Consider the following 14903-nt stretch of genomic DNA (forward strand, 5'->3'; position numbering starts at 1 on the left):
CACGCCTCCCCTGAAATTCTCCAACGAACCCCTGCTCAAGACATTACGCAGAGCAGACAAGCTAAAAAAAAAAGACGAGTGATTTGAAGAACATTGTCGGAGAATAGGTATATTATATATTAAAATTAAAAAGAAAAGTATGGGTTAGAAATTGGCTCGAAAGAAAATATGGTGTTCAACTAAATAGATCAAACATTTAATACACTGGTAATAATGATTTTCATTATCGGCTAATCACATTTGTCGTGTACAAATTATCATCGCTTTGGATAAATTCCTAAATATTAATGAACTGAATACGAATGCACATCGGAAACACTCGAAAACCACAGACCAGAAACTATCTCTCGCCAAACTCACAGATTATCTTCACGTGACCAAACTTTCGCTGGTTGGCTGTTCCACAGAATCTATAGCACAGAAAGCCAGTTGCAATTAGAACACTGTCTAGTCGTGAAAACCAGTCCAGCAGCCATCATTTCCAGCCAGGTAGCAAGTCCAGCGCCAACTTGGGCATTCGTACTGGAAATCCAGTTCCGTGTCGTTCGGCCTTTAGAATGATTTCAGCGAGAAAGCCACATAACAGCGACGATGGGATTCGAAGCGCTGACCACGCGTCGCAGGTCTTGGCTCTCAAAAGGCTGTTGCACCAATGTAAATAAATACGGTTCTTTCGATGGCAAATTATTGCATTATTTCCTCGGCGTTCCGATGCTAATCCGATCTATATCCTGTGCATACGTAGAGAATGTAGGAAAGTTATTGGATTAGAAGGAACATTTTTTCCCACAAAGTACGGGCAATTACCAGGTACACTGGCACAAAACGTAAATATTGATAAGCTTTCATGTTTCAGGGGATCTGCCCAGGCAACCGGCTTCGCCTTCTGGCCGGCGTGTACCGCACCGAGCAGGGCCTCACCACCCTGGAATCGATGGGCCCCGACGCAGAGATCAACCTTCTCCAGCGGCAGGGCAAGAGGAGGAGCTGGCACGTGCAGCCCAACAAGGTAAGCGACACGTGTCTCCAATCGAACACATTCCACATGTTTTGAAGTTTTATGATTTATCTAACAATACTTCACAAGTCTGTAACAACGGTTTCGTTACGATCAATAGCAACCATCCGTCATTCATTTTTCGAAATAGAAAGAGTTGGTGAAAAGAGATCAATGCTGGAGATAATCGAGGAGAAAGGAAACTGCTTGGGTCAATGGATGAGAAGAAACTGCTATTGAAGGAATGGTCAAGGGAAAGAAAATCCGGGAAGAAGAAATACCAAAATGATTGACGACAAAGCGATGAGCTGAAGATCAAAAAGCATGGAGGTTGCAAGTAAAGATCAGATCCGCCCCCAGGTGGCCGCGGTTGCTCAGTCGGTGTCGACCTCCGTGGCGAAGTAATGTCGACCTCCGTGGCGAAGTGGTTAGCAGAGCGCGCTGCAACGCCAGGGGTTCTGGGTTCGAGTCCCGGGTAAGGCATGGGTATTTGTGTTCGTCCAGTTGATAAGAAACAAAAGGAAAAATGTAAGAATTGAAAAGCGTAAAAGTGAGAAAAAGAGTGAATGGTGGGGGATACCTCCGTGTAGGAGGTATTTCCTTTGGAAAAAAAAAAAAAAAAAAAAGTGGTTAGCAGAGCGCGCTACAACGCTAGGGGTTCTGGGTTCGAGTCCCGGGTAAGGCATGGGTATTTGTGTTCGTCCAGTTGATAAGAAACAAAGAAAAATGTAAGAATTGAAAAGTGTAAATACCCCCCGTGTAGGGGGTATTTCCTTTTTTAAAAAAAAGTCGGTAACGCGTCTGACTACCATGCTAAAGGTCCCGGGTTCGATCCCCGGTCGGTTCAAATCCGGCAACTTTTCTAACGATGGAAGCGGCCCCGGCGCCCACCCAGCGTCGAATAACATGGGTACCTGGGGGAAACCCTGGGGGGGTAAAGGCGGTCAGGGGCGTGATGCTGATCACATCACCCCCACTCACGTCCGGATCAAGAAAGTGTGGGGCGTTACCCCCACACCCCCTATACGCCTTCATAGCGTGGTGCTATGTACAGGAGAGCACTTTACCTTTTTACCCTGGGAAGAGAACAATTAATGAAAATGCATTGTATCTGTATATTTATTTATTTAAAAAACCTGAGTATAGAATGAATCTATTTTATATCAGAATATCAAAACTGAAAAATAAAAAAATTACGTGATAAGTTGCAGGTATAAGAAAACCACAAAATAACCAGTATTATGGGGCCTTCATTTAATGCATTTTAGAGGGATGTAAAGACGTGAATTTTGTTCCAAGAATAGCCTTCGGGCGTTTCTGTCAAAGAGGTTCCATTTACTATTGGTCCGCGGGATCTGTATATGGAAAAATGGAAAGAGTTTGAATTTGAAGATTGGATCGAATGTCATATTTAGAAAGGTTTGCAAGAGCAGAGCATCTGTTTTTAACTATTGTGGTGGAGACGTTTCAGGACGTTACAGCACTGACAAAATGGTTAAAATTCCCCCTCCTTAGAACGCGGGCTTTTTTGCACCCCCTGCTGGTATCATAATGGCCCTTAGTGAAAAAGTTATACAATTACGTATATATAAACAACGACGATGCCAAAGGGGAGCAGGGGTCGTATCCACCTCGGCTGTTCCTTCCACCTCAAAAAAATTGGTAATTAATCTAACTTATACTCTAAATATTAGTTTTTAATACACCGCACTCTTCGCTTTTTCACCGACTTCCCTCCTGGGAAAGTTACTGTATACGCAGTACCTGAATTTCCTTAAACAAGTGGAGAACCAAATTAGAAAAATTATTGCAAAATAATGTTTCCTCAGGAAGAAACCACTCCCAAAGACAAGCCCTTCCGTCCGTTTTAGATTTTCTGGGGAAAAGCCTCCCGTTTCCAGCTAAACGAGCTGCATATAATCGCCATTACAAAATCGAGGCTTTATCACACTTTGTGAATGAGTAATCTCTTCTCGGAAGCTGTTTCGTTTATGATTCCGTCTGTGAATATTCGATAACGTTTCGTAAAACCTTGGCGTAACGGGTTCCGAACATCAAACGCCCCTGCACTCATTGCCCTGATTTCAGTTCATGTAAAAATGGAATCCAAGAGCAAACGAATGTCTCTCGCACCGAGATTATATCGTGGAAGACATGGGCGTCGCCAGAATTTTTTGGAAGGGTTGGGGGGGCAAATAATAAAAGTTGAATAGCAGAAAAAAATAACAATGAGTATTATTACCACGGTTATTAATTTCAATATACAATAAAATATTATAAACTAATAAAAATAAATTTTATTCGAAATAATAATAATAATAATTATTATTATTATATAAATGTGGAGACTCGATCCACAAAACGAGTGAATACCAGCACAACTATTTTTCATTATTTCTTTTGCATTTTATGCAGTTAGTATCTGGTATGCATTTTGATATTAACTTTTGCACGTCTCATTCAAGAAAAGGCTTTAAATTATAGGAGATTCTTTTTTTCATAAAGTTTGTTATGTGACCTCTCACCTGCAACCGTAATTATTAGAATTTTGAAAACTGTGTAACCATTTGTTCTTTGGATGAAATGGTAGAATGTAACCTTCTTCCTGTAATTTTCATCCAATGTTTTCGATCCAATGCATTTTTACTTTGATTATTCTCTTCGAATACTAACTAAATTATCTTTATATCTGTTCTTAACAATAAGAGTAACAAACTTTCGGCTTTCTTGTATCTTTAAATGAACGATGTCAATTTCCAGGGGGTCTACCGACCCGTTCGAACCCCCCCCCCCCCCCCGCCCATGGTGGTAGGCACCGTTTCTTCAAGGAAGTATGCTTGCAAAAACCTGTTTATGAATTAAGTTCAGTGACATGAAAACACAGATAAACTTGTAAGCTTTTTGCAAACAAAGTTCAACATCGTGGATACATGACCATGCTTGTATACAAAGAAAGTGTGTTCATAGAAGTTAATAACAAAAGAGAATAAACGTAACTCATTTCAGTACATTTGCTGCCGAAATATAAAATAATAATGAAATAATTACTCATTAGGTGAATTTAGTAGCTGTTTCTCCAAAGATGTAATAATAATAAATTGCCAATAAAATAACCGTTTATTGGTATCAGTTTATAGAAAATATTGTTTCACTAGTGTTATTATTTCTACTGTTCAGTTTCATCTCAACCCCCCCCCCCCCAAAAAAAAAAAAATCCCTATCTGTGTACCCAAGTGTATCTCGAATGAGGATATGTCTGGCCAACCTTACTGTTGAACAGAGGGGAAACCTTAATGAAGTGGTAGAAATTCGCGCTCAGAATGAAAACGATTTCCATGATGAAGGTTCTGCCTGCATTACCAACAGCTGATGGCTGCTGTAAGGCACCGGTTCGCATTCTTCCAGCCCACGTAGCTTCCTCTCCCAGAATGCAAAGCGCCCTGCCTCCTCTTCGCAGGAATTCCAATCTCCCTTGCGAATGCCTGATAATTTCCCCGCTGACGTCATAATTTTATTCCGCGGCGACGGCGCTGTCACCTGTTCAAGGCTACCTGCTTCGCCGAGCATCGTAATGAAAGTGCACATTAGCATAACGCCCCCGGGAACTTCTTCACATGTAGAATTGGAGAGACACAAATTCCCCTGCGGAAGCACAGAACGGTTTTCGACAGTGCTCAATCCAGCCACTGTAGGAAGGCCAAGACGAAGGTGGAGGGATAACGTTGAGATGGACCTAAAGGAAATTAATAAGGATGTAAAAGAGTGGATAGATCTTGCTCAGGATGGGAACAGATGTTGCTGCAGCCATAAATCTTCGGGTTTAAGAAGGCTAGAGAGTCAGTTAGGTTAGTTATTGGTTCTGCCGATAACCGTGTACGCCAGTGTTCAAATTCGACCATTCGCCCCCCATGAGACAGCTTAAATCTGCCAGTCAGCGTAAACTTAACGCCGCGTTGCACCAAAAAATAACTTAATCAAACTATATTTTAAAAAAAATCAACATAGTTGGTAGCACTGCGAGAAGAACAGTGTGTCTACCACTAAAATGGCTGTAATGCATGGAGCAGAACCCATTTTTTTTGTTAATTGCCGGATAAAGGGACAAGTAGTGAAGACGGCCGCTCACAGCTGCGTCCTGTAAAACAGATTAGGACGAATTGGCTGTGAAGGGGTTGTCTGTCTGAGCCACCCTCGCCTCTTCCAGCCGTCTCCAGTGCTGGAATCTGGATATCGCACAGCAACCGAGTATAGTGTTGATTCTTGACCTTCAGAATTGCGCTTTAGATGCTACGATATCATTTCACTCCCCACCATTTGTTGAGGTACATCTACTGCACATTAAACTGACCAAAACACTGTCTAAAGTTTTATATGTTCTAATTCCGCCATCTTGAAATTCGTTGACCAACACATCTATACTGCCTCAATTACCGTTGTGATTGATTGAGTGATTGAGTTGGTGTTTTAAGTCCACTTTATGCGCAGTAAGGCTAATCGGGACTGGACCTACAGCTTAAAGTGGGATCCGAACCACTATGTGCCTCCACCGGGTATCGAACCCGGGACCCCTTGATTAGAAGGCGACGACGCTACCATTGCGCCATCGGGGAGGCCCGCAATTACCGTTGTGACAATATTGGTAACTTGCCCCCATTTTCGACCTGAACTCAATAACAAGGACTTTATTGTCAAATTATAGTTACGCCGCATTCGTTACTGAATTTCACAGAATGGGGGGGGGGGAGGGTACTCTACAAAAGCCGGTTAGCTATGATAATGCACATTAATTCTGCAAGGTCAGTCATTATGTCTAATAGTTATGTTATGGCATGTTCATAAATGAACATTGCATTCCTACGTATTGGTTGCTATTACTCGCTATTAAAAAAAGTGCTGGCGCGGCGTTTCGTTGCGTCGTACCAGGGGGAAAATACAGTCTGTCTGTGCATGTGTGTGCAGTGGGTGCTATTGATGCTGCAGCATTAGGCCCATTCCTGAAATAGGCCCAGATGAAAACAGACGAGAATTTTCGAAAGCTGAACAGTTTTATTTTTATATATTAACCTGAAAATAAATCTTAGAATGAAATTTGGAGCCCCAATTTCGGACGCCTAGACGCAGCGTTAGCGACTTTCATCTGTTCTTACATCTCAAGTCTTTCCTTGGCGGTCAACACTTCAACAATGACGACGAGCTGAAAGAAACTGTTTCCAACTGGTTGAAGACACAGGCGGCAAATTTCTATGAAGAAGGTATACAAAAACTTGTGCCACGCTATGACAAATGCCTGCAAAATTTCGGCAGTTATGTGGAAAAGTAGTTTAAGAGTTGTAGAATTTTGTGCAATAAATAACTTTTCTGTATCTGTACACAATTTAATTTTATTACCAAACGGAACTTACTTTCTGGACGTGCCTTGTATTATAGTTCCTATTGCGCTGTGACGTACTAACTATAACTTCGTTGTGTTTATTGCTAACCGAAGATTTCAAGTTAATGCTATCTATTTTACGTTAAATAGTTTACTTAGTAATTTAGCTGCGTTGTTTACAATATCTTACAATATCTTTAATATCAATATCTTTATGATTGTTCGGTAAGTGCGACGTAGTAAATTTTTGACCTTGAAAGTTAGTTGTACAAAAAATATCGACGGTTTTTCATTGTTAGGTTTTGACGTGACAGCATCAGGCCCAATTTCGTCTTAATCCGGCCCTGTGTGTGTGTGTATGAATGCATTCACTTTCATGTAACCGCTATATTTTTTACGTCTGAGAAATTAAATATGAATATTCGTTTGCGGTGGGCGAGTCGGTATGGATTTGACTGCCACGTGGAAGGCGCGGCTGATTCCTAATGATAATTTTTTGAGCAATATCCCTGAATGGAACGGCTCTGGTGTTCACCCAACCTTTAATAAATGGGTTTCTGAGGATAAATCCCGGCGGATTTGCTGCTGAACGCATCACCTCCACAAATGGCACAGGAGCATTTCAAACGCCACGTACCCGAGTTCTAATGATCGCATTAAAAGTCTCGGATTCCACCGTGAGATTCAAATCCACCTAAAATATGCCGCAGCTCCGTTCTGTAGCGAGGCTTTGAAACGAGACATTTTACTTTACAAAAAACAACAAGAGAAATAACGCTGCTCCTTGAACCTTAAAAAAACATATCATTTCCACCAAAACCTGGCTTTTCGTGCACACATTTAGAAACTGGTGATCCAAGCAGAGGAAAGGTGCTTTTGTGGTACGCTTGAGGGATCGTTAGAAGTTAAGACCCGACCCATTGAGGAGATCCGTGAAGTTCCTTGAGCACCTCCCGCCACCAAGTCCCCGTGCCATCCTTAATGCGTTTCCCACCAGCGTCTTCGTAATGGAATCCGCCGGAGAACTTCGCTAACTTCGTTTCCATTTTGTTAAGACCCTAACAACGCTTACTTCCCTTCGCATCACGCTTCTACCAAAGTGCAACTTTTGTTTTTCGCGAAGACAAGCTTCAGCCATCATGCAAGGAGAATTGTGGCGGCGCTAGATTTTTCTTTTAGTGTAAAAACTGAAAATGCTTAACAATTCCCTGGCATAGAATTCAGTGGAACACCATACAGTACTACAAAAATAATCAAATTGAAAACAGGAAAATTAAAGGGGCCTTCAGCCGAAATCCCTCACAGTGTAGAACACAATCAAATCTTGGTTCCTTCTCCTCAGAAATAGAAATAGTAGCATAAATGCAGCAAAACGCTGTATAGAATTCCGGCGGCCGTCTTGGAGTAGTTGGTTGGCGCACTGGATTTGTAGGTTCGATCCCCACCACTAGCAAAAAGGAATTCGTTCGCCTGAAAATGATTGATTGAGTTTATATTACTTCGCATTCCTGCCTCTTTTCGCTAATCGCGATGCGGATGGCCGATGATATGATTAAATTGATGAAGGTCCACTCGCAAAGAACACCCATGTCCAGGCAGGGGTGCCCATCCCCCCCCCCCAAGGCCAATGGCGCATCCCCCCAAAATCATGTCATGCGTCCCCCCAAATTATATGATTCGCGCCTTCAAACCATATCGTAATCCCCACAAAGGATTTAATTATGACAGCGTGTCTACCGAAAGTAACTTTTTCTAATCTGCCCCTCCTCCCTAAACAGGGGTGCTCATCACTCATGACCACACCTCAAATCGTTGATCATAATCGAGAATATCGCTTGTCTTGTAATGCAGCTGTAGTATAAAAACTTCACATTAACCTCATTAAAACACCAAATACGCTTCCTAGCAACACATCTTTGAGAGCGAAGCGAGCAAGAAACATCCATTTCTTTGCAGGCTTGGGGTGTCAGTACTTTCTTAGGATCCCGAGATATTTACTCTTTTCCAACTTCTCTTTTGGCACGTTCGGGGTCGAAAACGTGTGGATACAATATCGCTAAATACAGTCTCCAAAATGTAATGTTCGAACTCTCTCTCTCCTCTACAGAAATCCCTTGACAATCTAAGATTTAACACTATTAAGAGCTTCCGATCTCCCCCTTTAAATTTCATACTCAATCCTACCACCAAAATTTTCATTACTGTTGATATTGAAGAGTGGATATTGCCTCCTCCAAAAAGATAATTCTCAGTCTCCACACCAGAATTTCCGCAAAAGTCTAAGACAATAGTAATACACAAGAATTGGATACCCCCTCAATTTAATGTTCAATCCCCCTCTAACTAAAATGCCAGCCTAGAGTTGGATACTGCCCCCCACATTTAATTCAGAATCCCCCCAGAACCCTTGTGTCAATTAAGGCCTAATATGTAAGAGTTGGATATTTCTCTCCCCCCTTCGATAATACCCTTAAACACTTTTCTGTTCTTCATCTAATGGATTATGGTGCATTTAAGGTGTAAAATGTTTACTTATACGTATGTTGTAAAAAGATATAAATGTTAAATTTTATATTATTTGAAGAGGAAAAAATCCCCCCTGTGGGCACCCCTGTGTCCAGGCCAGGATTCGAACCCGGGACCCTTGGCGTGTAGCGCGGTGCGATAGCCACTCTGCCACGGAGGCCGACACCTGAAAACGAGAGAAGATGTGCTCTCTCGAATCGTAGTGTTAAAATAAGCAACTGTAAAAACACTGGCCAATTGAGAATGTCCAATTAACATTGTATGGAACATAAATATTTATAAAATGGATATCACCCCTCCCAGAAACAATTCCTGGTTCCCCTGGGGCTTAGCAATTGCCTGCCAGCGCAATGCGTGGTTAGCGTAACAAGTTTCAAGCCACATGGTCCTGGGTTCGCAGTGGACGTTACGACCTGCAGATCAGGGGCGAACGGGGAGTGGCCGAAAGAGACTGCTGATACGAACATGCATCGCACTAATTGGAGTCCTCGGCTTCCCACGTCCCTCGCCGGCATTTGTCTTCCTCAATGATTCCTTCCCCTCCCGTCATAAACTTCGGATGGTTTCTGTCTGGTGGTTCCTCAGTGTTGCTATATCAAAAGAAATCTCTCCAGGCCCAGTGGAATTTCGACCGGTATTTTTCATTCATATTTTTTTCTATTTTTATGTCACTTATCGGCGATGATGAGACTCAGGGGTGATTTTGGGGAACGAACCTTCGGCAGCGGAATCGTGTGTTGTCCAGCACTCAGCCATGCTGGAACAAAGCTGCGATACGTTAAGATCACAACAGAATGGTAAAATATTTGTCACATCTGCTACTTACAACAAAAGCAAGTGGCATCCGACATGATGTTCTCATCTGAACATCTGAACTGTGATTGGTTGATTGATTAATTTATGTTACGTTCTTTTAATGCTACTTTTGGCTAGTCGCTGGTTGGGGATGAGATGGATCAAGAGACAAACACATAAGGACGACAAAATTCCTACAGAGGATTATCCTGGTCTAGGAAGTAAAGTAACAACAACACTATTCAGATATGGAACATAATATTTAAAGTGCCTGATTCTTTCGTTGTGTTTGTAATTTGGGTCAGGCCATTTCTCTGCCTCTTGGTTAATTGGACAATGGGGATGAATGTTGATACGATGAAAATGCTTTAAACATGCCTGTTACAAACAGTATTTGCTTTCTTTTGTGTTTGTACATAATTCTGTATGCTTGGATTTCTTCCATGGTTCAGTGTAATTTAAAAGAGCCAATAAGATTTGAACTTGCAGTCCTCTCTGACAGAGTGGAGATCAGTTTGTGTGAAGCGGATAGCAGAAGGGAGAGTTTACTTTCGGTCTTCCGCGCCCTCCCATCAGAAAAATCATCCCGAAGCGGCTCCACGCCGCCGCGGTTCTGCAGTGGGGCTCAAATTAGAGAAATGTAAATAATGTAAATTAGAGAATTAATGGAAGAATCCGAACCTTGTTTTGTTGAATTGTAAATAAATGTACAAAGCCCATTTCTGCGAGTTTTCAAAATCACCCTGCAACATTAAATCAGTAAGTTCTTGCCTGTGAATTGATTCTTTGGTTCCGAGCGCTCTGGTGAGGAACGGGATGGGAACCCAGGACTACGAGCCAATTTAGTTGTTTATTTGTTGTTTTTACCTGCCAGAAACATGCCCCGACGAAACCTCGAACCCAGAAATTTCGTTTCACCACCGTGCAAATTGTCCATGACTATTTTCATTATTTTTTCTCTTACATCCTGCGTGTTTTGAAGCGATGGATTTGTATGTATGCTGGTGCAGAAATTGTCAACAGCTTGTTTTGAGTTTTCTATTAATTCTTGAAGCCCTTATTGGGTCGAATAAAGTGCACGAACATGGTGATGGGCAATTTGCACGGTAATACTCATAGATCCCATTGTACAAGCCGATGATAATAATAGTGACTTTGCGTTCACACTGCCAATATTTATTTTCTTGCTTTTGCAACAACTTTCTCCATGTCTGTAAGAAAGTAGAAAAATTATGTGTGGGAAGTAAGTCCCGTGAATATGGCAACACTGATTACGCCGTCTGACTCATTCGCCCCCACATCTCCCGCACGGGAGACACTCGCAGCGTTGCCAGCTGTGCAAGTGTGGGGATTCCCTGGGACTCCCTGCAGACGCGATCGATGGTGCAGTCCGGGCACGAAGAGGGGTCACCGACCTCCACGCCCTCGCATACGCACATGTACACACACCTTTCGCTGCTAATTGGCGCAAGACTGAGATGTATTACACTAGGATAATCGGAGATGAGCACGTGCATTGCCGCTACTACTCTTTTATTCAGCGGAGAGAGTATCGTGACACGCCCACTTTTTATTATCTTTCGTCACGGAATAGAACAATCTTCGTGGCCGCCGCTACCGAAAGTTTCGGGTTCGAGTCTTGGTGTCAGTACTTGGGGGTAACCCCTCATCATGTTAATCGTCATCGTCGCGATTAAACCAAAACTGGCAGAAAAGCGACAGAAAATATGGGAAATAAAAATTAAATTTGCACTGGAATTAAGCACATCATCGTGTTTCTCGTTAAATTCTAGCTCATTTTGAAATGTCACTGAAGGGAATGCAGTTCGAAACAAATAAGAATAAGGCAGCGCGATGGACTACGTTTCAATGTAATTAAATGGTTGTTGTGTAGTTGTTGTTTTGCAAATAGGCTAATAAAATGGCTCTAACTTATTAAGTGTACTACTCTATGCCTTTATTTTGAACGTAATCCTTGATACCTTTGAGATAGTAAGGGGTTACTCACAATGTTGTTCGTACAAATGAAGTGTGAGAAGTAAACGTACGCAAAAATCACAATAAGCCTTAGTACATTAGGTATTCTCCCTATATATAATTATAACACGTATGGTGATTTATTTACAACAGTTTGTTCCCCCACAAACTTTATTAATAACGAAAGAACATATTTTAGCACAAACATGCTGTTTTGATGTCACATTTCTGTTCGTTAAGTTGCAATGAAAACAGAAAAAGAGACATAAAAATGTTACAAAATGAGACAATTTAATAGGCAGAATCACAACCCTTAGCCTGCTTGGTATCCCCTGTGCATAGAAGAGACCAAGATCTTGCAGTGAACTGATTCCCTCCCACTCTACAGCAACGGCCCTCTTTAGATCTTCTTTTGACTTCCACTCATGTTTATGGACACGTTTCTTCAAAGATATCCATAAATGCTCAATCGGAATCAGATCTGAACTTTGAATTAGTGTTTTCAACTGCTTTGGTGCATTCAAAATCAACCAGTCCCTGTTGAGTTGAGCAGTATGTTTGCTGTCGTTATCATTTGCTGGGCACGTTTTTCACGTTATTCTTCAGGATATTATTACAGACATGTTTGTCCATGATTCCACCAATGACTTGCATTTTCCCAACTCCTTTAGTCGACATACAGGCCCAGATCATAATGGATCCTCCATGTTTCACCGTAGTCGTTTTATTGGCTACATTTTCTTGCGTATTTGTTTTCACCCACTCTCTCTGGTCACACGATCTGATCCGTGCAGGTTTATTTTGGTTTAATCGGACCAAAACTCCTGATCCTTATGTAAATGCTCCTTAGCAAATCCGACTCTGTCGATACGTTTGCCCTGTACGAACAACATTGTAACTGTATATAATACATATTCTGAATTTATTGGGGAGACACGTCCTTCCCAGCTAACAACGTCCGTGTTTCCACACTGGCTAACACGATATGCTGCAATTGTACATACCGACATGTTTCTCGTGAAATTCTAGCTTTATCTGGAATTTCGTATGGCCGTTTTTATTTAAGAACATAAAGTCTTCACGAAGAGGGCCCGCCATGCTGATAATAACATATCCGAAAAAATTGCCGCTTTTTTTAATTAACACGTTTGATTCGTGTTTTCCCTTCCGCATTTGTTTTCAATGAGTGTTTCCACATTTGAATCATCCTGTACAAACGAGATTCTAGTTGAAAAACAAGCAGAGGTTAGTCGGTGAATAAGTTAATATGATTTCTAGGTCTACTCATATGTAAATTAATTTTGTATTGCTGCTACTGTATGATAATGTAAAGTATTCATTATCTAGGCTAGCGTACACTGGCCTCAATTAGTACTCCGGCAGTTTGTTTCTTTATACAGCATATTTGTAGAAGATACCTACAATTCAACATACAAGTGTACCAATATACGCTGTATAAAACACACTTATTACTAACTTCGTTGACCCTGTACGTGTAGCCACAATCTGTATAAAAACAATTGTCCTGGGGAGGGAATTAATGTCAAAAAGATAAAAGAATTGAATATTTATTGAATAACAAAAAAATATTTTAGATCCAGTTAACGAAAAGTAAAGTTCCTGATTAATATTTTATGCATGTTATTATAATTAGTAGTGTGCATAAATCTTATTTAGTACTGTCATTCGAAGCTGTTTGATCCCAATTTAATCCTTACATTCCAATAAGTTCGGCGGAAATAAATAACCCTCGATTATTCAACAATTGCTAATCAAATATATTTTCATACTTGGTAAGTAAGTCTTTCATAGGTCCAGACGCCCTAAATACGTCTTTGCTCTAGATTAGTCGCTACGATAAGGGTGAATGGTGAATTGCCGAAATGATACATAAACAAACATAATCAAATGTCTATGCTACACCCACTACATCACGGAGCCTGGCGGATCCTGGACGTTTCCAGCCAGCACACCATTTGTAAACTCTTGATCAATGTGGGTTGCCTTACGAGTGTTCTGATTGCTTGTAACTGCATTAACCAGCACTGATTCATGCCGTGCTTTATTAGGGGTGAAATCACACGCCAGAAATCGTGCTGTTGCGTATTTTCATTGCAATTTCTGTTTGATTGGAACGAGAACAGTATATCCCACGTGAGTCAGTCAAGACAATAAGCTCACAGCGAATGAATCATCTCATGCACCAGCCGCTGCATTGTATCCATTTACATGCATTTTCAGACTGACAATCAGTGGGGAACAGCTTGTGTTGCGGACTGTTCGAACTCGAAGCGTGCCGTGCAATAAGTAGGCAGTGAACCAGACAGTCAACATCAACGATAAAATTACATGTTCGCTAGTTTTGCGAACTTTATAAGGAGTAACTTGTTACATTATGCTACGCGGACATTTTAAATAGCTGAACCAGATAAGACTAATGATGATCTGTAACTGAACAGTCTGCAGCTTATGTGCATAAGCATTCGTGTAGTTTCCAAGGTTAGCAGCTGCTTTTTCCTGGCTATTTAAATTAACTGAAAAAAGGAACATTAATTAAATATACTTTGAATGTGGTTTGAATGCACTTACCTTCTGTGGAAACATTGTAAACAGGCTTCATGGAAAGCTTTCTATTTGTAGCATCAGTATACCAAGAATAAAATACATTGTATCTACGTGTTAGAACACGCAAAACTCCAAATTACAAACTGTGCTGTCCTTGGATTTAATTATGTAACCCCTTACAGGATAACCAACCTAGACCATCGTGTAGTATGACTGACCTATCTGTAGGTTACAAATTTTGCCATGCTGGCGCTAGTTGCAGTTGAAAGTGTACCTTTCAGTAATGGGCTGGTTATTTAGTTTGTCTTGTCCAAAATGTCCTCGTCGCCTTCAATATATATTATATATATATATTTATACATATGTCATGCTCAGCAAGTCACTATCACTTTTGACTGTAAATCATTCCATGGATTTGTAAACACACGCAAACAGCAACGCCAAAAAATCCTTTCAGAAATAATTTTCTTGTTTGTAAGTTGATTATTACGTCAATTCTGTGTCTACACACTACAATAGTGTTGTCACCACGGATCGCGAGCTATGGATCTCCGGAAGCTCTCTACTTTCACAGGGTGTTATAAAAAGCGACCATGGACAAATGACTAGTCTCCGCAGAGACTTGTATACTTGTGGGGGCTTGGTGTGGCATGCTTGTTCCTAATCGCTGCA

General features: G+C 41.2%; 1 protein-coding gene across 3 annotated transcripts in view; it reads left to right on the forward strand.

Moving 5' to 3' along the window:
• The window catches only part of p130CAS (Serine_rich_CAS and FAT-like_CAS_C domain-containing protein p130CAS), a 114058-nt gene that overhangs the window by 85541 nt on the left and 13614 nt on the right, over positions 1–14903 (forward strand). For all 3 annotated transcript variants that reach the window (XM_083143973.1, XM_083143972.1, XM_083143974.1), the window contains one exon: positions 857–1009. In XM_083143973.1, the coding sequence (XP_083000099.1) occupies positions 857–1009 (153 nt within the window). The remainder of the gene's footprint in view (positions 1–856; positions 1010–14903) is intronic.

This window comes from Lepisma saccharinum, chromosome 22 (genome assembly GCF_977018435.1).
Source record: "Lepisma saccharinum chromosome 22, izLepSacc3.1, whole genome shotgun sequence".
In the NCBI taxonomy this organism is placed as follows: domain Eukaryota; kingdom Metazoa; phylum Arthropoda; class Insecta; order Zygentoma; family Lepismatidae; genus Lepisma; species Lepisma saccharinum.